The sequence below is a fragment of the Notechis scutatus genome, chromosome 2 (assembly GCF_049901735.1).
Source record: "Notechis scutatus isolate UNSWTSFEM ecotype Mainland chromosome 2, rNotScu1.2, whole genome shotgun sequence".
NCBI lineage: Eukaryota > Metazoa > Chordata > Lepidosauria > Squamata > Elapidae > Notechis > Notechis scutatus.
The window spans coordinates 48,249,943-48,274,515 of NC_142010.1; the positions used below are offsets into that span (position 1 = coordinate 48,249,943).

The window sequence follows — 24,573 nt, forward strand, 5'->3', positions numbered from 1 at the left end:
TGTGTCACGCACAGGCCATGCCTTTACATAGGCAAAAAAAAATTGCAATATTTCACAATACGTCATGTGATGCGGTGAAATTTGACACCTGTGGTCTAGAAGCACCCAATTCCTAGAGCCACAAGTTTGTTAGGTATTATAAGACATTGGAAAGACCTACACGGAAGGGTCCCTTCACTAGTCAAGATAATGATAATTCCTATCAGTTTTCAACTTACTTCCTGTCACTCAGAACTACAATTAAGTTTAATAGTTTAAACTTACATTCATCTAACAATTCAGTAACGTTTTGATTACCCAGAGTTAGATTTTCAGGTTTCATTTCTCTCAAATCAGTTTAACCAACATTTGCACACCAAGTGTCATGAAGTATAAAATACTGACAATGGCTAAAACATTTATTGATTTATGACTATGAGTATCTAATTACCTTATTAAAGACAGGATTTAATTGATTAGATGATGGAAAGGGAAATATGTACTGTCCCACCAAGTATTGTGGAAATACAGCTCTCAGCATCCCGAAAGTGAATTATAATTTACAGTTCAGCATCACCTGAACTATCATGTTAAGAGTTCCAATCAAATTATTCACAAATACTCCTTATTGCATTCCAGAGGTTTAGTTCCGCACCATCTTCTTGGATGAAGTTTCAATCTTTTTGTTGCTTAAGAAAACATTTGTCAGCTGACTAAAAATAATTGCCTAGTGTATCTATTTAAGAGAAGCCTGTGAAGGGTGAAATTCATTTCATGTGTTACAGATTGGCTATTTCACACATGAACTTACTTTCATAAATCTGCCTAAAAAGTAGCTTTGTGCTATGAAAAGAATAACTGGCAAAGATAAAGTGAAGGACAAAAACACAGTGCTTTTCTCTGCTTGAAAAGCTTAATCATCCTTGGATGATGCTGTTGGGGAGACTCGACACATTAAGAAGTCACCTGACCTTCATGCCTGCCATCTAGAAAAGAGACCTGCAGAAATACTTCTGAACTGATCTCACACTACAGGCTCTTGAGATGTTCTGTTCTTCATTGTTTCTGTTTGACAGGTGCAGGCCACTGTGATAGGCCTTCTGGCAGCTGTAGCGGCAATCCTTCTAGGCGCACTCTCTAATGGGTATTTGGAGCTGAACCATGCTGCTGTGTTGTGTGCCAGCAGCGTGACAACAGCGTTTGTAGCTGCCTTTTTCCTTGGTGAGTTGTGTTGTTGTTTAAGCTCGCCTGATTCCTGGAATACCAGTTGGCCCTGCTTTTGAAATTTTAATTCTGCTCCCCAAACAAATATTTTGCACTTAGTTCCTGGTCATTACTTCATAACTATTTGCAGACAATTTGGATTTTTTCCTTGGGAAATCACATGGATTGTATCAGTAATAAATAGGAGTATGGAAAATACATTACCATATACATTAAACAATAACCTGTTCCTTCTAATGAAATAAGGAGAAATTTTCTTTTTTTAAAAAAAAAGTTTTATTGTTTTTTAAAGACAAACATGAACAAACACAACATAAAAACATCAAACCATCTTCCAAATATGTACATACAGTGTGTTGGTTGGTTTACAAATTGTTTTGTGCTTCCCCTTCGTAGTCTTCAATTAGAATTACATTGTATATGTTCTCATATTGTCAATCAAATATTCCTAAATACATTAGTATCATTGTTAATCAATCATTTGACTATACTATTATTCATTCATGTTTTACAAAATAATCCCTATTTTACTTAATTTTTTTTATGACAGTTCATATTTCCATCTCAAATCTATCCTATAATCATTTTGTAGATATAATAAAAAATACATCTTTATATATTCATTATGTTCTAAAAATCTACATATTTCATTACCATTTTTATTGTCTAACCATTGATAGAATAGATCCCAAATTTTATAAAATTGTTTATCTTCTTGTTCTCTGATTTCAAACGTCAATCTATTCATTTCAGCACATTCCATTATTTTCTTAATAACTTCCTCCTGTGTTGGTATTTTCTCATTTTTCCAGTTTTTAGCAAATACGATCCTAGCCTCTGTTAATACATTTACAATCAAATATTTCAATTCTTTACTATATATTTCAGGTAAAATTCCCAATAAAAATATCTCTGGTTTCAAGTCTATATGCTTTTTTGTCATTTTTTTCCAACCATATGTGGATTTTAGTCCAATATTTTTTGGCATCCGCGCACGTCCACCACATATGGTAATATGAGCCAGGTATCTGATGACATTTCCAACATTTTTCAGACTTGTTCTTGAACATTCTTGATATTCTTGTTGGGGGAAAATGCCACCTGTAAAACATCTTATACAAATTTTCTTTATATGCTATTGACATTGTCATTTTATAATTTTGAGACCACAGTTTTTGCCATTTCTCTAAATCAATCCAATATCCAAAATGCTTCCCCCAAGCAATAGAAATGAGAAATTTTCTGACAGTGAGAACAATCAACCAGTGGAACAGCTTGCCTTTGGAAGCTGTGGGAGCTTCATCACTTTTCAAGAAGAGACTAGACTGCCATCTGTCAGAAATGATGCTTGGGGACTAGATGATCCACAAGCTCCCTTCTGACTCTGTTAATCTGTTAACTTAATTAATTGTAAATGAATGTTAGTTTTGTCTTATCCTTCTCTACAGTATTAAACAGGGTGGGCTCCATAAGCCACTGAAAGGCCAAGTGTCATCTATGACACAGAAAATCTGCACACTGCTGGTCTGCTTTCTTAGGCTATAGTTCTTCAGGGTTTCAGAGAATAGTCTCTTTGAGCTCGATTGCCAGTGACTGAATCTGGAGTCCTGTGTATGAAGCATGATCTGCAGCCTTTCCTGATTGTATGACTTAATTTTCAATCTACCCTATGTCACTCAGAAATACAATTAAGAAGCATTAAGCAGCAGAGCCTGCTAATCACAGGGCCTAAATAATTCCCTAGAGGGATGTTGCTACATAGGAAAGTGCTGCTACAGAGAATGGACAACTCCTGGATCCAAAAAAAATGATGTTGTTTAAGCAAAGTAACTTTCAACTGAGAGGACACTCACTTTTGAGATGTGTTTTTGTTTGTGCAGAAATGGTAGCAACACCAGCTATCACAGGTATAAATTCTGAATCAGTTCCATAGAGGTAGGAGCTACTATTTTCCATTCTTCTATATTTCTTAAAAATATTAGTATCATTCCAAATTAATCATTTTCTCATAGTATCTCTTGCAAGCATCCCTTACAAGCAGCTTCAGCTAAATGACTTTATGCAGGGATTTTTAGGAAAACAGCCTCACTTTCGGTTTATTTACTCTATATATAAATTTTATTTACCACCATCTGTTGTTTCTCCTGAGATCACTTCTTCTGTTTAGACAAAACTCTGCCCTCTTCTTAGGCAATTCTTGTCACAGATGGTTGTTGTTTTTTCACCTTTAAGACTCTTTTCCTATCCTGTCAGGATCATGAGGCCTTGTTCCTGAAATATGGCTTAATAATAAAAGTGTTTTGCTCCAAGAAGTGTGCAGTTCTTCCACAAGAGAGCAGCATATGACTTTTTAAGAAAAGGAAGGAACAAGCAGCTATGTTTCACATGAGAAATGTTGTATAAATGTAAAACATATGCACTGCATATATTTTATTTGCAGTATATATATATTTATATATATGCTGCATATAAAATATATGCAGTGCATGCTTTATTATATAAAGTATGCACTGCACTTCTTTCAAAGAGATGACAGAGAACAAATTTTGGAAAGTGCAATATAGTTCCATGCCAGATGGGACATGTGCAGATAAGATTGTTGCTCTTCAGGAGGTCATTGAGACATTTTGAATGAGATAAAGTTTATTGTGCATTGTTGATTTAGAGAATGCTTATGATAAAGTGAATAGGCTTCAATTATGGAATTTTTGAGCAAGCATGAAGTTGAAAGATGATTGTTGAATGCAGTAAGAGCACCAATAAAGGAAGTAAAGTGTGAATAAGATTAAACCGAATAATTCAGCAAAAGATCTTCTTTCCTTGACATAGCTATGCAGTTGTACAAACTCTCTTCTCTGCACCCCAACTCCATAGTTAATATACACATTTTGTTTGACTTTTAAGCTTTACAATGTGAAAAATGGGAGTGAATATTTAAAAAACTTACAGAATTATTTATAGTCCCTGCTGATACTTTCAAATTGTAATAATGTTTTTTTGGTGCTGTATTTGGTCTGGTTTTTTCCAGTACCTTTTGATTCTCTTTACTGCATCCCAGATGCTAATAGATCTGATATTATTCTCTCATCTCTCCATTCTAGTGTCACTCGTAAGGCCCTGGCAAATCAGCCTGCTGCTTCTAGTTCTGTGGGCTCTGGAAGAGAAAAAGTCCTGGGGATGTTCTGAACTTTTTTTATTCTGCAGATTTATTAAAAACTTTCTAAATCTGTGGTCTCACTTTTTCCTAGGATTGTTGATGATTGGTGTGATCATTGGAGCAAGAAAGATTGGGATAAATCCGGATAATGTTGCTACTCCGATAGCTGCAAGCCTTGGAGATTTGATTACTCTTAGTCTGCTGGCTGGAATTAGCAGTATTCTCTTCAGATATATAGGTATGTTAATGAAAAAATCTTAGGAACTCATCAGCAAGTTCAATAAATTATAAAAAAATATTTTGGAAAAGTTTTTTGTATCGATGGGAGATGGCTTGGAAGGTTGAGTATGGAATGCAGTAATGGACAGTTTCTGTCTACGGAAAACTCACCTTAGTGAGTTTTCATGCATTTATTAATAGGCATTAAAAGGCAAATAACCAATGCAGAAAAATTAAGGTCCTTTGACTGGTAGAAGTAACAAATAACAAGCATCAACATTCTTGGATGCCAAATATCCTGGAAATTATCTAATCCTGCCTTAGTAATAATAGATTTCTGGGCTAATATAAGCTATATAAAAATAATATTTTGGCAGATTTAAACTGGCAGAGAAAAAACTTCAAGCATGTCCAAATTCTATCTTCCCTTCAGTCTTTGTGGCAGGACATTTTATATATAAAGCAGCCCATTCTTGTTTATTTGAAGCATGAATGTTTCATATAATGAAGCAGTACAGGCACAGTTAGATGTGTTTGAATGACCTAGAAAGTATTTTGAAGGCTGGCTGAATTGTAGGCTTTGTACTTTTTTTTTCAATCTTTTTTTCTCTTGGAAGAATATAACAATAGGGGAGATTATAATTTTAAAAATGAGAGCAGGTCACATGGCTATTTATGGCTACAGTGGATGGATCCTGTTTTTTCAAAGGCAGCAAACATGCCATACATTGTATTGCACTTTGGTGCCACATTCATGCACTTCAGAACTCATCTGATGTATAATGAGATGTGACATCCATAAACAAGTCTATAAAATTCACTGGATAACACGGGGCAGGCCTAGCTCATGAGTTGTTCTAAAATTTAATTTTGGACACTATCTTGTTCTCTACTTCAAGCAACTCCTGGAATACCTATTCTGAAAAATATTAAAATGCTGGAAGGCACAAAGAGTTATGGTGGTCTGTATCTCTTATAATAGAAGACAGATTTGAAAAATATGTAAATAATCTTGCTACCAAAAACAGAGAGTTTGTTTAGGTTTCTCAAGCATTTCCTCATAAACCAGGTAGAGATACAGCACTTCCACCTGTTTCCTAAGCAGCAAGCTTCTGTCACGTAATATTGCATCTTCTGGAATTATCCTTTGCTTTCCCCACCAGACGAGGCTGAATTTCTTTTCTTTGAAATTGCTTGCTTTGCGATTAATGTGGTTTTATGATTTCATCCTACTGGCTTGAGGCTTTCACAATATCTTTTGCAGGAAAATGAAAAGCACATTTCAAGAATTCTTCTACCACATTGCCTGGAGATTGAGTTGCTACTAGCCCAGCTTTGGGCCAATTACAAAGAGCAGATGGAGAATCTTACAAGAAATATTATTAGGCTATCAGAAGTTTAGCATTCTCCTGTTTGTTTCAAGGTGTTTCTGAAGCTTCTTTCTGCTTCTGTCTCATGTTTGTTTTCTACTGGCCCAGCATTCTTCTCTGTCTCCTTTACAAAGTCTCCTGCCCTTTTAAAGATCATTGCAATGCTATGTTATTTCAGAAGGAGAAAATGATTAAAGGGATAGTAACTGATAAAATACTTTCTTGCAGCCCATTTATGGGGAAGCAGGTTGAGATAGTAATAATTATTCTATTTATAGCTCAGATTCACTGACTATCTCTAGAGGAGAAGGCAGACTAGAGCAGTTTAAGCAATGGAAGAAAATTTGGGGTGGGGGGGATGCAGATGAGTGTTCAACTGTGGAATGTTCCATTGCAAATGATGGAGGGCTTCTTTGCTCAAAGTAATTTAGGGAAGTCCTTGTGTGAGAATAGAGATTGTCTTAAACAGAGACTGAAATACATTTCATTCTAGGTAGAATAGTCAGGTAATTTCAATACTACTCTGTCATTTTTATAGGAGAAAGCATGAAGTTGGGCTAGATGGAATGAACTCGCTTCAAAGAAAAAGGATCATGGTCCATTTAAATCTCAACTGGTACAATTCGTCTGTAACCAGAATTTTTTTAAAAAAAGAAATGGATTTCAGCTGCCATAATGATGTGTCACATGAGCTTTCTTCTACAAAGCACTTGTATTTCAGCTCTCATAATCCTTATGGCAGTTGAAATCCAAAACATCTGAAGGCACCATAACATGAAGGTCTAATTCCATGACAGTATCTATAAATCCATCATGAGATTAAAATAGAAGTTGACTTCTCTGGCTTCTATTACAATTTGAGTGGAATAACCTACTAAGAAAAAATCTTCTTTTTTTTTACAATTTTCCCCTCCTTCTGATAATTATCTCAATATTATACTGGTGTAAACTTACATGGTGAGCATCAATTAAGCCATAATGAACTTGAGATATTGAATGGTTGTGCTCTAACGTTCTGACATTTCACTGGAAGTGAAGGTTAGATAAGGAACCACTCAGAAACCAGCTTTCTTGGACTCTTGTGACATGAACTATCCAGACTTTGTCAGTGATGAATACAAAAGCCCAGCCAATTCTTGGAGGTCTTTTGACCGTAAATTGCTGAGAAGTAAGTTACAAAGAAGCTCACTCTGCCTTTGAAGAGCAGCTGCCAGCAAAATGTTAGGATGCCATAAAACTAGTAATATTACTTCCATAAAACTTGTTTTGTTTAAAAGTTTGTACATATACAGATCTGTTTGTAAAAAATCATAAATATTATATTGAATATAATATTTTAAATGGTTGGCTGATTTTCAGGTCTTCTCTTTGGACTTGTCCCACTTTTGACTCCAGTTCAAATGTATGATAAATTAATCCCTGGCTTAATTAATTAATCCATGGTATAATTAACTAAGGCATAACAAATAGGAATAGCACAGTATTTGATGTGCAAACAAGTATCTGCTGTCTTTCAGGCTTTCTGAATTTTTATGTATCTTTCCCACTGAGTATTATTAGAATTGATGTAATGTTATTAACATATAAAGAAAGTCTAAATGAATAAATAACACCAATGTTTGATGCAGGTTTTACTTGTTTGATAAACACAATCTTTCAACATGTAGTGTGCCTGTGTGAAAAAAAAATGTTCTAGTTCAGTCAGTTCAATTAAAGTGTAACTGGCAAGATCAGTTTTATGAGTACTTAATTAAAGAATCATGGATGATTTTAACAGTGATGTTCTCAGCAGCACATAATTCTCAGCTGAATAGAAATTTTCAAAGATCTATGTTTAAAAAAACATCCACCAGTTCCCATCCTCATTGGAAAAGACTACAAAATGTTGATGTCCCACAAGTCAACAGTGACACATATATATCCTTGAAAATAGAATTGGGGAGAAAATTTACTTTTCAAGTGTGGCCATCCTGTCACAATCATTCCTAAGAGCAGAGCATAATATTTTCTGGAGAATTAAAAAAAAAATCTGAAAACCACATCTGAAAATCTGTAAGCTTCTTATATATTTCAGGCACTTCTCTCCTGGTGGATGGTCATTCTTATTACTGATGTTTAACCTTTTTCCTTATGTCCAATGTATTTTCTAGTTATCTCTCACATTAGTTAGTTCTGTTGGTTTATTATAGCAGGTAATTGAAAAAAGATACCCATCAAACACAGTTCTGAGAGCGATCAGACTTGGGTGTTTGTCATTGCAACTGTGCTTTTAGTTGAAAACCGTTGAATTATTTTACCAAAATGAAAATGTGATTTAATCCCTCAGAATTGAAAATTCAGGTGTAAATCTGAGATCATCTTCTTTTTTTCTTCCGGCAGATGCAACCTACCTGTCCCCTATAGTCTGTACTATTTTCATTGTTTTGATTCCTTTGTGGATTGCTGTTGCTCGGCAGAGTCCTCCCATTGCCGAAGTCTTGAAGACTGGATGGCAACCAATTTTAATTGCAATGATCATCAGCAGGTAACTGTCACTGGAGATAGAGCTTCACTCCATCACTATGTGCTTGCCATGGAAAAATCAGTATAATAATAATCAGTTTTGTTAAATTCTGGATTTTTGTTGGGGATTGATTGTCTCTTTCTGCATATCTGGAATATGTTAGTGAAATCTTTATTAATAAGCTCCTGGATCTTTAAGAAGCTAAAATAGGTGGGTTTTTTATGTTATTTGAAATAAATAAAAGGAGAATCACTTAGAGGGTTGCAGTTCTTTCTAGCTTGTAGTAAAAATGTTCAAGCTTTTAATTTCCCTTAGTTTGTCTAATTATCTAACATATTATTTAAAAGCATGAACTTCATAACGTGGGTTTAGCTTCTAGAAAATAATGTTGAAGCTTTGAGTGGCGATGTTTCCCCCCCAAATAAGTAAAAGTTAAAACATATGAATAGTCAGCTGGGTAACTTTGGGCTGGTCATTCACTCTTAAACCAAGACTGGGAAATAAAATTAAAATATAAAATAAAATATAAAAGCCTGTCTATTAATCCATATTGGGCCAGCATGGTAGATTATAATCCATCTTCTTCAATAAAGAAGTTTTCATCCTGCAATGTTTTCATTTGAGCCTATAGCAATAAATAATAATAATTAGATAGCATTTCCCACTGACAATTGCTGAAAAACCTGAGAGTGGGAGATGGGCCTGTGGTCATGTCTTACACTGGCTTTCCACTGGCATTTGATTGACTGCTCTTGTCGGTTGAAACTGACAGAATTTAGATTTCATCAAACAGATATCCTGACATCAAATTCTTTTCATATGGGGATCCTTTTCCTTTTAGTACTTTCCCTCCTAAAAACAAGATTAAAATTCTTGTTCTATTAGTACAAATTTCTTAACTTCCTAACTATAGTAAGGTTTGAATTCTTATTTGAGAATATGGTGCTAGTTTATGCTAATAATATATAGTAGTATATATGCTTGATTAGTTGGTAGTAGTTTGCATTTAGACTACTGGTAAATTAGACTAATGGATGGATGTGTATGTTTTGAAACAGCTTTGGTGGAGTAATTTTGGACAAAACTGTAGCAAAACCAAACTTTGAAGGCATTGCTGTTTTCGTTCCAGTGATCAATGGTAAGATGATTAAAACAAATTGCAAATGTAATTAAATACAATTTCTGCTTTATTGTTTTAAGACTGGTGTTCCAAGGTTTGATAGGAAAGATAAATAAACTCTGATTCTCTCACAAAAGTATATTATATTATTTAGCCTTTTTCATTCTGGGGATGTATTAGGACACTCAGTAATTAAATTTTTCTCAGTTGAGTAATTCAGTGTATCTGCTTAAAAGGAGAGGGTTGCAATTCTCCAGAAGAACATCTCCATTTTATTCAAATAATTCTAATTCAAAACTCAGATGATAAAACATTGCTAGACAGGAGAATTGCATTGGTCTAAACGTAAACCATGCATGCTGGCTGGGGAATTCTAGAGATGGATATCCATGCATTTTAGACTTTCCAAGATGAAGAAACACTGCTCTATAAACAAACTAATAGGCCACAAATACATTGATTTTTACTGGAATGTTAATTTCATCAAATGCTACATATATTCATAACACTGATGATTACAGGGGATCCAGGAAATCAACTGGGGGTCCAGGGAATCAACTTATTCACATAGTGGGGCATGGAGTTTGTAAAGGATAAGTTGGGCCACATTGCATGCTGAGCTATAGACACCAATTTAAACTGCATTGCAATCCCCATACAGATATGTTTAGCAATTTGAAGAAAATAAAAGAATGAAACAGGAGCTTGAGCAGTATAAACTCAGAGCAGGATCTATGTCAAGAAAGCTCCACCAATACCTAGTGGATACTTCACAATCATTTTGAGTCGTAAAACTGATTGGGAGAGCCCACATGTATAAATGTAAGGTTCCATGGCATCAATTGAATGAAGCACATAACGTCTCCAATTTGCCAACCTGAATTCCTTTGGAAATATGGTAACAGATTTGTCTTCTAAATTTGCCTGGTGTGGGTGGAGTCCATTTTCTCAGGACCTTCAGAGGAACATAATTATTATGGCGTCCTAAGTTTATTTTCTGAAGTGGATTAAACATGCAAAAGCCTTTCGGCTGTGTTCATTTCTGAGAAAAGGAATGAAAAGCTGGTGTCAGAGCTGCAGCAAACAGGCTGTGCCAGATAAGTCTAGAGAAGAGGACTACTATTGCCAAAGTTATATGACAATTCCTCACATCACCATGGGAAGGAAACCCTGGGATCCCCTAAAATGCTGTGGGTCATGCTCGGGAGTTCTTGTGCTTGAAAACTTTTTACAAGCTTAATTGCTGCAGAATACTGATGTAAAAATATTAGCGCTGGGCCAATATATGCTTCAAAGTTTAAGTGTTTGTGAAGGCCGGGAAATTAATGACTCTGAATGAAGGAAGAGCAGAAATCTATACGGCATTTGGGATGGGGATGAGATGTTTCTCTCTGGGAAACAATGAAAGGTAGAGGACGGGCCCTTGGTGTTAGTATTTTGAGTGGTACAGACCCCAAATTTACTTCACCTACATTTGTCAACAGAAGTTATAAAAAAAAAAAAAGTGGCATCTCCTCCCCAAATTCCTTGCAAAGTTGTTTTAATTTCTTGGCAAGAAGCAGGAGTTACCTTGTAGTAAGATGAGGAGCCAAAAAAATTGATAATAAATAAAAAAAAAATTAAAAGCCCTGCCCGTTTGTAAAGGAGAAAAAAAAAACCTCTGAGTCTGCTGAATTCCCAATTTCATCTTACATTGAAAATATATTGATTAGGGTCAAATATCGACTATCACCAATACTAGATCAATGCATCTCCTTTTCCATATCAACTAAGTTGCATTGAGGTTACTTCCAGGTGAGGCTTTTATTGTATACTCCCTCTACCTTATTTATGGAATTTAAAGTGGGGCTCAGATGACCTCGTTTTTACTTTCTTTATATGTCCTTGTGTGAATTCTTATCATAAAATCATTAGGAGAAAAGGACAGTATAAACGGTATGATGGTATTTAAATCATTTCAGTAGGAGCTTCCTTCCAGAACAGGAATGAGTGAACTGAGTGGTCTCAGATGTCAGGGCTCCGGCAGATACCCCCATTTAAATCATGACTCTCTAGCCAACTTCCAGAACTTAAAGAAGATTTATTAGGAGTAAACATGCCGGCACTGCCTGGCCGACTCTGAGACACATCATTCATTGTCACCCTTGACCCTGGTTTTCCCCCATCCCCAGGTGTATCATAATTCATATTCTCCAATGGGACACATCCATAACCAAAAGTCATCAATCATACTCTCCAGTTAGAATTTTGCATGGCAGAAAATCCAGTCACCTAGAAACTATCTTTGAAAACATTTATGGAATGCAAGCTGCCCACTGCTCCCTCCTCTCTTTCTGTTGGCAACTCTAAAAAGACCATAGAAATATTTTATGAGTTGACATCAGAGCTATTTCTACCTTTAGTTATGAAATGTTAGTTAGTAGCTCCATTTCCTGCCATAGTGTGGTAGGAATCACCCAAAAAATACAGTGTAAGCTTCTAAAACAAGAACAGCCCATGAATCCTACAAAAACCCGGGGTGGGGAAAAATTGTATTTCTTCTATTGGTAATTTTATTGATAATTCTATTTGTCAGATTTGTATCCTCAGCAAATCCCCACAAAGCCAGTCCTTGACTACAGAATGTTAATTGTGGGCTATAGAGATCCAAATGTTGCCCACCTTTGTAGTAGAACTTCCCACATGACTTGTACCCGTGTTTCCATGGCTTTGAGCAAGGCTTCTAGGTTTTGCTTACAGAGGGTTAATACTTGTGTTCTGTCCTTTGGCCTCTGCAGGTGTTGGTGGCAATTTGGTGGCTATCCAGGCCAGTCGCATTTCCACATTTCTCCATTTCTGGAGCATGCCTGGAGTCCTGCCACACAAAATGAGGCAGCATTGGCCTAATCCATGTACCACCTTCTTTGCCTCAGGTAGGAGGTCATTGGTCCCTTGCTATATGCACACCTGGACTCTAGAATTTCAGAAAATACTGTACTAGGAAGATGTACTCATTAACCATTAACTTGGGTCTCCATTCAGTGTTACAGAAAATTACCGTACTTGCCGGCGTATAAGATGACTTTTTTGCCCTGAAAAACATGCCTCCAAGTGGGGGGGTCGTCTTATATGCCGGTAAATATGTTGTTGTCACTCGGTGCAAGAGCGACGGGGGCGGAGCTCCGCAACTTACGAAGCCCCTTCAAGCTCAGCCGGAGTCTCTCTTCCTCCTCCTCCCCACCCACCCACCCACCCACCCTCCGCCCGGCTCGGGGCGCTGGAGGCCAATCTGGAGGTGGGGTGGGGGTGGAGCGGAGGGTCTCTGGCGGGGCCGCTCGCCCAGCCAGCCCCGAGCCGCATAATGGCCCGGGGAGTGGGGGAGAAGATGGTGGGGGTGGACTGTGGCGCCCCTCCTTCTGGGCAGCGGGGCGGGGGGCGGCAATTTGCTCCTCCCGCTTCTCCCTCCCTCTTTGAAAGACCGGGAGGGCTGTGCTTGGGGCGGGGGGGGTGTCCTCGGGAAGTTCCTGATGGGACCCCGCTGGGCAGGGCCACCCAGCTCCCGAGCTGCTTTCCAGGGTCCCCTTGGGAAGAAAAGGGTCCGGTGGGCGGTGGAAGAAGGCGAGGGACCTCCTCCCGCCCCTTGTCCCGTCCCGTCCCTCCTCTTGTCCCCTCCTCCCCGCCCCACTTAAGAGAGAAAGATCCGCCTCCCCGGCACCGAGCTGCCACCCAGCGCCGCATCTCCCGGCCAGCGCGCGCTTGCGACTTGGGAACCGGCCAAGTGACTTTAAAACCGAGCGGAGGCCAGAGATAGCCGGAATTACCCTCCACACCACACACACACACAGAGAGAGAGAGAGAGAGTTGGCAGCTGTCCATCCCCCACCCTTGGAGTCCTGATGGCACGCACGCGGGGGCTGTCACAAAGAAAGGGAGAGGAATTGAGTGCCAGCCTGAGAAAGGCGAAGCTGCCTCTCTAAAGCATTTTGGTGGCTTTGTAAGTTTGGGGTAAAGGGGCGGGGGTGTCAATCAAGAATTATATCCAGAATACCCCAAGTGTTACAACTTACCGTATTTGCCGGCGTATGAGATGACTTTTTGCCCTGAAAAACATGCCTCCAAGTGGGGGGGGTCGTCTTATACGGCGAGTATATAACAAACTCTATATTTTGAGTGGAAATGTTGGGGGCTCGTCTTATACGCCCAGTCGTCTTATACGCCGGCAAATACGGTACTCTTCTTTCCCAGTCAGAAGCCAATGAGAAAGGTTGTTCTCCATATAAGCCACAATGAATTGCTTTGCCTATATTCCTGTGACTTGCATAATCATCTAATCGCTCAGATAGATCATTGTTGTCTCAAAGGTGTTTTTTTCCAAAGGGCAATTGGACTTACTTGTTTTTTTCCTCTCTCTCTGAAAACACTTTGTTTCTCAACCAAGAATCTTCTTCACTTCTAATTGATCGATGGGGAATTCCCACCATTCAGTTAGAATTGAAGACGCTTCTTGAATGAGAAATTAAACATTTTCAAAGGAAAAAAAAAAACCAAGAAAGTCCGGTTGCCTTTTGCAAAAGCACCTTTGGGACGTCTTTCATAAACCTTCACAAGGTTTCGATGGGATGCCAATTCAGGTCTATTCCACTATGCAGAAGCCTCCCTTCAGTTTGAGAAACACATCTATCCAAACCAATCCAATCCAATCTAGTTCTTACCTGTATCAGTCCCCTTGTCATTGGAATGGAATTTGCAGATTGGCTTCCCCACAACATGGTTTAGATGAGGAATAAGAATAGCAGTAAAACTAGCGGAAAAGTGACAGAAATCTATGGGATAATAGGTAATATGTTGCCACTTAGGGAAAATATTGTTTTTAGAAAAAAAGGAAGAAAACTTAATCATTTCTTTAAATAGTGCTAGTCAGATTTAAGAGGTTTTAAAATGTATAAAATCCAGCTATCATTTCTAAATTTGTTCAGTATTATGTAATGGTCACTTTCTAAATAAGCTGTGGCATCTAGAAGATATATTATCAAATTTAATTTTTGCACTAATCTTCTCTTGGACCTCTCTAGGGTTTACCTTGCAGTGCTGCAATCAAAAATGAGAATGTGTGTATGAGTATGTTTCTATAGATATGTATTTACATATGTATATAATATGGAAAGAAGAGGAGAAAGTATATGCAATGCCTAATGTTGAAAAAGGTTGTACAAAAAGCATATTAGCAAATATTAATTGAAAAAAGTCATTCAGAGAGTTCTTTGTCTGCAAATATATTGGGTAGTGGTACCTACTATGTTTTTCAAAGAACTCAGCTCTTCTTTCCTGTGTGATCATAATTACAATCTTTATTCTTTCCTGCAGGTATCAACTCTAAATCAGCTCGAGTCCTGATCTTGCTAGTGATCCCAGGACACCTGGTGTTCCTCTATACTATACATCTCTTTGAGGGGGGCCACACAGCAATCACTTTCACTTTTGTGGCATTTTATCTGACAGCTGCTCTTCTGCAGGTAACCAGAAACTAACCTTTAGAATTTGGGATCTGGGTTTGGATAATTTATTTTTGTCCATTCACATCACCCCAAAGTCCCCCTTTTCCATGTGGAACACTCTGTCTACATTTCACCCCCAGCCTTACCAAATAGATTAGACAGGAAACATAACCAGACAAGTTACTTCTGCTTTATTGTTAAGCTATGTTAACATGATTTTGCAAGCCTAAAGAGGAATTCTCTTATTCTTTTTAGAGACCAAGAAACTAGGGACCGTCCCTTGTGAGCCTCTTGTACCCACCATCCAGCTGCAGACTATGTTGTCTCTTACCTGACCATTCCCTAAGAAGCATCTCTTGGCCCTGTTTCCCAACAGCTTTCCACATACTATTATAGCAGAACCTTTCCAGCTTTGCAGATCGGGGGGGGGGAGAGGCAGAGGGGGGAGAGCCAATGTTTCGTGCTAGTGGTGGGCAAGCACACACACACACAGCTCCATTTGTGCGAGCAGTAGGCACACATGCTCACCTACCAGTTCCACAGCCCAGTTCCAAAGGGATAAAGGTCCGTTAATGGGCCGTAGCTTGGGAGTTGAGGACCCCTGCATTACAGTATCCCAACTGACCAAGTTACATACTGTATTCCTTGTAAATGGGGGAAAGAAATGAGAAGGAGGAGATTTTGTCTCAGCTGTGGAATCTGTGCACTTTCAGCTATCGCAGCTGATAGAATAGATGGCAGTGTTACTACAGCATGACATGTTGCATGCTGGTGACCACTGTGCTTATTTTGTTTCTCACTTGCAGGTGGGAATTCTGCTCTACATGGCTGACCTCATTGTCCGACTAATGTGGAGAAAGGGTCTGGATCCTGACAATTATTCCATCCCCTACCTCACTGCCCTGGGAGATCTCCTGGGCACTGGCTTCTTGGCGGTTTGCTTCCACCTGCTTTGGTTGCTCAGAGGGTTGGAGCCAAAACTAGGGAACTAAAGTTGTTTCAACTGTAGTGTCAACCCACCTGAAGATCTCTCACAGTCTTCAACAGGGTAATGAAAAGAGGGCATTCAGGTTCCTAAACTGGAACAGGTTGCCTGTGTCTCCTCCCTTTGGATCTCAACGCTGCATAGCTGAAAAGAACTAAAAATGATGTAGCATAATCATGTATCACAGCTTTTGAAGTGTCAGCAAGGAAAGGATTGTGAAGCACTCTGATCAGTTGTTCAACCAGTCAAGGAATCTTACTACAATAGCTTGGTTTGAACAGTCTGTTGATGCTACCAGATATCTAACCCCCTGTTCTCAGTGGGGTTGAGCTTGGTGTCCTTGGCGAGATGCCACATTGTCTCCACCATCCTTCAATGAAGGCATTTTGCTTTCTGTCTGCTATATGTTCCCACAGAGAAAGAGAAAATTATGTCCAGGACTGTTTTCACTGAATTCCTTAACTTAAAAAGGAGAAACAAAGCATTATGGTACAATAGTTCAAAATCTGCTTCATGACACCTCATGCATTATGGCAACCTGCTCAGCGAAAATTACTTTGCATTAATTTTTTTAGTCTATCCACTAATGTTCAACTTGGGGAATGGGATATGTCTCTCTGTGTATACGTGTGTGTGTGTGTTTTCTTGCACTTAGGGGAACATAATTGGGGAGGGAAAAACCCTAAATATTGAAACTGATTGTATATACAAATGAAAATTTAAAAAATGTGTTTTGGACAGAAAATTTTTAGAAGAAAGCAACGGTCAGTGATGGAAGGACAATCAGCATCTGATCTTTCCCATCTCACTATACTACTTTCCTAGACAAAGTTTCTTGCTGAGCATACCTGCTAGTGCAGGGAAATCTGAAAATAAGCTTAAATTTAAAAGCCAAATTCTGAATGCTCCCCTAGAGGTAGTCAGAGGAGGAAGTTTGATAGAAATTTGGTGTCCGTGATAGCTTTGTGCTGGGAAGAACAGGCCTTCATGAGTTCTGGGTCAGGGACAAATCTTTTTGTGACCTCTTAGCTGTTGCAAAGGCAGGGAAATGAACTCATTTATTTCTGGCCCAGAGCCCAGTGACAGCTGAGTTTTTACTCAGAGGAATTTTTATAATAGAAAAACGGGGGTTGAATTTCCCTATGCCTCCAGCACAAGTGTCAGGCTTAATCAAATTTCCATCTTTTTTTTCCCTGTCCTCTTTTTTTGTTTTGTTTTACAAGTTCAACTCAGATTATTGTTTTTACGGGGTCACAGAAATGTACACATACAAAATAAAATATAAATAATGGTTAGAACTTGGATGGTTTCATTATGTGGCCCAGGGCGTTGTTAAGCTAACAGTTTCTAAGATCCAGCAGGTAACACATGGGACAATATGTCAGCTTTATCAGTTACTAGTTACCCAGCACCTGTACTTTGTGACAACACTATGTGATTGGGCTATGCAGGAGAAATCCAGTTCACAATTTTTTTGCTCGGTGGTGATTGGTGATTGAAACACATAAGGAAATATCGCTCCCGCCGCCTTGAGTCTGGAAGCAGTTCCATAGGTGGAAGGCATAGACATTTTGGTGAGGTACCGATGTTTAGTACTGTAAGGAGCTCCAGACCACTCCTGAGCTCTCCAGTACCCTCTGGTGTTCTGCCGTGAAGAACATGGCTATTACATCAATATACCTCAGTGCGACGCAAATACCAAGGGTCCTCTCAAGAAGACCGTGTCTGCTGCTGACTTTTACAGCTACAGGATAATGGAGTGTGATAGCGAAGAATTCGCTACTGCTATTCCACCTATCAACCTTGTGAGGCAACTGGCAGTTGGAACAGAGTTCTTTTCAGGTAGGGAGGAAGATTAGAACTCAGCATCAGAGCCTGTTAATTACTGTATTAAGAAATAGTAATGATCTGATGGTCATTTTGAAAAATCCTTCCTTAGCGAGCACCTAGAAGCCAAGAGGAACATCCGTGCCAAATTTCCAGTTGGTAGGCTTTACAGTTCTGGAGATTTTGTGATGAGCGAGTGGCACTTGGCTTTTATATATACAGTTATAAAAATTATAAGAATCAGTCTGGTGTAGAAAACTGCATTGAACACAGCTGAGAGAGCGATTCTTTTTCTTTTTTTAAGGCATACATCCTCAGGGAACTCAATATAACATCCATACTACTACTGCCTCCCACTTTTGTCACAACTACCCTGAGAAATAGATTGTGTGTTGGGGAGGTGAGACGGGAAGCATCCCGGCGTCACAAAGCTGTCTTTTATGGCTGAGGAAAATCCTGAACCTCAGCCTGCCTGCCACTACATCATTTTACTCTTCACAAGGGAAAGTAGGGCTGGTAGAACAAGAAAACATACGAGTGGAACTCTAAAATATATATTGGAAAGCCTCACAGATGCTTTCTTGTTTTATGATTCTACTGCCTCTCTCCAAAACATGAGATACCATCAGTTTGCAGTCACTGAAACATTTCTAAAATAGTTGTTATAGGATCTGAATAGAGGCACAGTGGCTCAGTGGCTTAATGACACTGGAGAAGGTCTCTATTCCCAACAGTTTGAGCCCTAGCATCGTGTAACGGTGAGCTCCTGTTCATATGACTCAGCTTTTGCCAACTTAGCAGTGTGAAAGCATGTTACATGTGAGCAGGTAAATAGGTACCCATTCAGTGAGAAAAGTAACACATTTGTTCAGTAGAGTGAATCCAGCTTGTGCCAAACCTCCTCCAATGTGATGCATGAGAGTGAGAGGACTTTGGTGGAGAGGAAAGTCCTGGATGTTTTCATTTGAGCCTATAGCAATAAATAATAATAATTAGATAGCATTTCCCACTGACAATTGCTGAGAAACCAGAGAGTGGGAGATGGGCCTGTGGTCATGTCTTACACTGGTTTTCCACTGGCATGTGATTGTCTGCTCTTGTCGGTTGAAACTGACATAATTTAGATTTCATCAAACAGATATCCTGACATCAAATTCTTTTCATATGGGGATCCTTTTCCTTTTAGTGCTTTCCCTCCTAAAAGCAAGATTTGTTCAGTAGAGTGAATCCAGCTTGTGCCAAACCTCCTCCAATGTGATGCATGAGAGTGAGAGGACTTTGGTGGAGAGGAAAGTCCTGGATGTTGCTGCAGAATGCTCTTTAATCTTTCTGAATGTAGAGCTACAATCCACCACAACCACCACACTGAACTGAAAGGACTAGCACTCTGACAGCCAAACAAACTGTTTTCTACTCACACTGTAGTATCCTGGCTAATGTAACATCACCATAAATAACTGATAGGCTCTGGAATGGACATACATTATCAAGAGAGAAAATACAATAGTGAAAGAATCTGCATGTCAGCTTTGGAAGCTGTATTTCAAGCTGCTGCATAGCGTGAGAAAGTGGGAGGGGGTGATTTCAATTGAGTAGTTCTAAGTAGAAAAAATAAAATTCTTTTCTTAGTTCAAGGTTGTTAAGTGTGGCGCAGCAGAGAAAAAGGATCTTACACTGGGACAGATCGTGATTGGTCCATGTGATGATGGGAGAAAAGGGGAAAGATTGTAGTTTGGGACATTGTGGGAAGTCCGGGAAACTTAGTTTCGAGATTCCACAGATGTTCCAGGTGCTACTCTAATAAAGGTACTTTTGAGATTATGCTTGTCTCAGAGTTACTGATTGGAATGGAGTTTTGCTGGAACGCTGACGTAATAATATTCCAAGTGTACATTGACTTTATTTTTTGTTTAAGTAACATCATTTTTCTTCCCAAATAAGACTCCAGGTTGCTGTAATCTAAGCCAAGATGTGGCTTCATAAGCTCCCTGTAAAATAAAAAAAGAAAGTGCCAGAAAATAGGGAATATATTTAAAATAGGGCTGTAGCTGGAAAACACAGGAGCAGCAAAACAATAGGAAGACATCTAACTTGCACTGCTCATACTTCAGAGCCTTTCCTACCTGGAGCTTTCTGGACACTTCGGGATTATAGTTTCCAGAATCCTGAACATAGACCTTGGTAGCACTTGGTTCTGAATTTATGTTGGCAGATGGGGAAAAGAAACCCACAAAACTCCAGAATCCTTAATTGATACATCATTTGTGTCTACCATAATTTCTTTTGTCAACATTGAATTAAACTTCTCCAAATTGCCTCCACAACAAATCATGAATGAATGAATGAATGAATGAAACAAACCCAAATAACTTGGGAGATAGAATGAAAGTTATATTTTTCTTTTTTTGTGGGGTGGGATTGAGGGAGAGGAGGGGGAAATGGAAGGTGGGGGGGGAAGTCTGCCGGTTTTTTTTATTGTAAAACCAGAATGATTTGGTTACAATTTGCATTTAACCATAAAGGTAAATAAACTGCAACTGCTGTGGTCTATCCAGAAGATCACAGCTACAATTTACGTGATTTAGTTGCTTTGCAATTGGAGAGAGGTGCTTTCCTAACTCAAAGAAGGCAGTTTGGCAATGTCCAAGGAATCATTGTGTTTCTAGATAATAAACCAGTGGGTGGTATTCTTCCGGTTCGGCCCGGTTCTGGTGAGCCGGTAGCGGCGATGAGCAGTGGAGACTGAACCGGTTCTCTCCAACACTCTGCTATTGGGCCTACCCACCCGCCCAGGATCCCATGCTCACCTTTATGTCCTGCTTTTGAAGCGCAGCTGCTTTGCGTGGCACAGCAATGGCTGCGCAGCAGCTGCTGAAGTGTCAGGGAGAGTGCAGGATTGCAGGAGGTGACTCAAAATGCCTGTGCAAAGTGCATGTTCACACACGCGTGCAAAGTGCGCCCACCAAGCTACGCCCACTGAATCGGTGGTAAAAATATTTCAAACACACCATTGTAATAAACGTTCCTATTTCCTTCACAATGACTACATGAGTAGAAAGTTACTGCAGGGAGCAAAGTAGCCACTCAATAGTGCCCAACACATTTTGTTCATCACTGCCATTCAAGATCATTAATTCTACTTGGATTTTAAGTAGAATCTATCTATGTAAAGAAAGTGAACATTAAAATGAAGGTTACCTTTTTAAAGTTCTGATTTTTTCTATTACTTTTAAAGTCACTATTATAAGGATTTATACATTGCCCAGTCCTTTCCTGAATCCAAACTCTTCCCCCTTTCCCTGAAAAAAACCCAAGATCTTTTCATTGAAAAGTACTGTGTTTATTTCTATTTTGGATGGACTCCCTAGAGAACATCTGGTCATGTTTTATCTTTGCTCTTAGGTAATTCCAACTCATTTATATCAGGCAGGAAAAACAAGTGGTGTAAATAATTAGTTGGAGAACATTTTTCCACAAAAATCAGTAAATGTTCTGTCTAAATCATGAATGGGCATTGCTTTGAAAGTTCTTACTCACTAAGGATCCTTAAATCTTTCCATTCTGTATTGGTTGGCATTACATCCAGTTGTCTGTCTCAAAATCTAATTTTCTCAACATGATCAGATAACTACCATAATAAGGATGAATAAAACACAAATTGAAAAAGTGGTAATTTTTTTTCCACCGATGAACATTTAATTGACTCTGGGTAAGCAAATATATTTCCAAGCATTCTGTCTTCCAGTAAGTGTTCTAATTTTTAGCTTGCCAAATTTGGTTTTGTTTTAAAAAGTTGCAAAAAGCTGGGAGCATTTAGACTGGATCCCACTTTCTGCTGAACATAATAATCCACTTCTAGTTAGACTCACTCAGTGAAAGGAAATGCTCCATATCTATAGGTGACTGGTTTAACTGTTAAATTGCTCAGGAATTGCCTTCTACTGTTATGTTGTAATCTATCTTCTCTTTTAGGAATGGCAACCTTCCTTAAGATCCTTTTACCATCAGCTTCCCATCATGGAATCCTATACACAATGTTTCTGAGTTTATAAAAACCTGCTGCTTTGCTATTTGTTTTCAGAAAGTATCGGCCACATTGTGTCCTGAGGAGGCAATATTAGACACCAACAACATACTGCTGTTTCACTGTGCATTTTAAGTCTGGCACTCTCTATAGAGTATCATCAAGCTCATTTCCTTAGATTGCTGGCAACTCCTTTTCTTTTGCTTCTGTTCCATTTTAGCAAATTGCATCCTTGAATTGCTATAGTCCAATCCTGAAAGCATCTCACCTGTTAGGGTGGCACTGGCCCATCCACTACAGTCTTCCAAAGTGGGAAATTTCACTGATGGTTTCCAACAAGCAAAGTCAATGGGGAAGTTAGCAGGAGATTGCAAATGGTGATCATGTGACCATGGGATGCTATAATCATATGGGATTTCCCTAACAGCAGCCGCTGGAACTGCCATTGTAAGTCAATGCTGTCACATGATATCATGCTTTATGACTCTGTTCATTAGTGATGAAGATCCTGGTCCCAAATACTGTTGGTAAACAAGGTCTATCTGCATGAAACACTAGGACCAATGGACAATGGGGCTGGATACCATTTTTATGCAAAGGACACTTGGATCTATTTCTCCTTTCCATCTCCCCTAATTGTGTTTGTTCTGTGATTGGCTGCTGGTTGAGTTAGACTGAAGTCTAGAAGCTTAAGAATCAGCCAATGCCTAGGAAAGAGTAACTATGGTAGTTTGGAAAATGGATTAAGCTTTCCCTCCAAGACACACACACACAAATACATAAATACATACATGTCCCAGGTATCTTCAGAGGTTTTAAAAAAGTAAAGATGGTAGTCACAACAGATCCAAACCTGCCCCTTTTTATCTGTGCCATCTCGGTAAGAATGGGTGGTCCTTCAACTAAGACAGCAAAAGCCATCATGGAGCCTTTTCATGAAGGGCATATACACATCTACCTTTGGTTCAGATGAGACCATCTTAGGCATTTCACTTGTGAAAATAACAGACTGCTGTTTGGTTGAAAAAGACAGAGAAATGTGAATTTGTCTATCTTCCAGAACCGTTGAATCTTAATGAATATCTTATTAAAAAATGCAGGATCAGCAGACTTCGCTTTCTTTCAGGATTTTCAGCTGAATGCCAGCACCTCCTGGCAGCCAGGATATTTGTAAACAAGCACAGGCTTTGCAAATGCCAAACTGCCACAACCAAATCCCAAGGAAACCAGCCCCAGGTAAGAGTTCTAGAAATTGCTTCAGTGTGTACTCAGAAACAAGAATACAAGTAGAAACACATACTGCTTTAGATAAGTTGGGTTATTGCTTCAGGGTTTTTATTTCTTGCTGAGTATTTTTCATCTTATAGCAATTAAAAACCTTTATTTTTCTTTAAAAAAAAAAACTTTGTGAGAAAAACAAAGATTTATTACTAAGTCAAATCTTTTGGTGTTAGGCTGAAGCAATTATAGTCTGTTTAGAAAGCCATTGGAGAAGAGGCTTGAGTTTTTAGTGAAAGAAGGAACTGTGATTATTTGATGACAGATTATTAATAGTCTGAGGGAAGACAAATTCCACTGTACACAGTAAGCTCTATTTAAATGACCAAAGGTGGAAGCCAGATGAAATTCTTCAGACTTTTTAACAAAAAGATGATATATAATTTCACCATGTTGATCACACAACAAAAGACAGTCACTGTTCTATTATTGGGGGGGGGGGGGAGAGAAACAAGGATTCTGCACTTTACAAGACTAAGAAAGGAAGGCAAGCAAATTTCAGAAGAGGATATGGTTAAAAATGGGTCTTAATTAATTCCAGAGATTGACTGCAGGATTCAGGTCACAGCTGTTCAACTGTTCCCAAATACAAGTTCTTTTAGTAGCTTGCAAGAGACATGAGAGCGCCAGCTGGCTTGGCTTGTCTAGCTGAATACAATCTAAACTAAATTCCCTCTCCAACAGCCCTACAGATACGTCTCTGGAACTACAGCTAGAGACCAGTCATCTGTTTGGTCTGTATCATTTCATCTCCATGTTGGGTGAAAGCTGCTGCATTTATTGGACTGCTGCCTGTCACACCTGCTGTTAAACACAGGGTAACCTCAGGGGTGGGATTCTACTGGTTCAGACCGGTTCTATAGAACCGGTTGTTATGATTCTGCACAGTTCAGAGAACCAACAAATCGTGCCCCTGGCTGGCCTTGCCACTCTCCGCCTGCCCTCCCCTCCCAGTCACTCCTTATCACGCATGCACAACATTGCGCACATGCCCAACATCGCTGACTGCATTCTTTCCCGCTCAGTCACTCCTTAGGGTATGTCTTTTTTCCCCCCTCCTGACAATCAGCTGTTCCTATGGTCAGCTGTTCCAGGATTCCCCTTGCTGACTTACTGCTTCATCCAAGAGGCTCCCCTGAGGCCCAGAAGGCCCCAAAATTTGGGGCGAGCCTGCAAGAAAACACACAGTCACATGGCCATGCCCACATAGCCATACCCCTGAACCAGTTGTTACAAATTTTGAATCCCACCTCTGGGTAACCTGATTAGAGTAACTTCTACACTAGTTCCTGGCCCAAGAGGGATACTTTCCAAAACAACCGTAATCCCAAAATTGTGAGTACTATGAAGATGTGTGTGCTTGGTAGAGTGGCTGGATTTATGGAAAACGGAGAAATGATTTCATATTAAATC

The 24,573-nt window shown here is 39.1% G+C and overlaps 1 protein-coding gene across 3 annotated transcripts in view; it reads left to right on the forward strand.

Moving 5' to 3' along the window:
* Positions 1-17,329, forward strand: part of SLC41A3 (solute carrier family 41 member 3) — a 37,956-nt gene extending 20,627 nt beyond the window's left edge. For all 3 annotated transcript variants that reach the window (XM_026678197.2, XM_026678190.2, XM_026678212.2), the window contains 7 exons: positions 1,056-1,200; positions 4,452-4,598; positions 8,329-8,473; positions 9,511-9,590; positions 12,350-12,484; positions 14,916-15,064; positions 15,853-17,329. In XM_026678197.2, coding sequence (XP_026533982.1) covers positions 1,056-1,200; positions 4,452-4,598; positions 8,329-8,473; positions 9,511-9,590; positions 12,350-12,484; positions 14,916-15,064; positions 15,853-16,038 — 987 coding nt within the window. In that variant the 3' untranslated portion in view covers positions 16,039-17,329. The remainder of the gene's footprint in view (positions 1-1,055; positions 1,201-4,451; positions 4,599-8,328; positions 8,474-9,510; positions 9,591-12,349; positions 12,485-14,915; positions 15,065-15,852) is intronic.
* Positions 17,330-24,573: the final 7,244 nt, after the last annotated feature.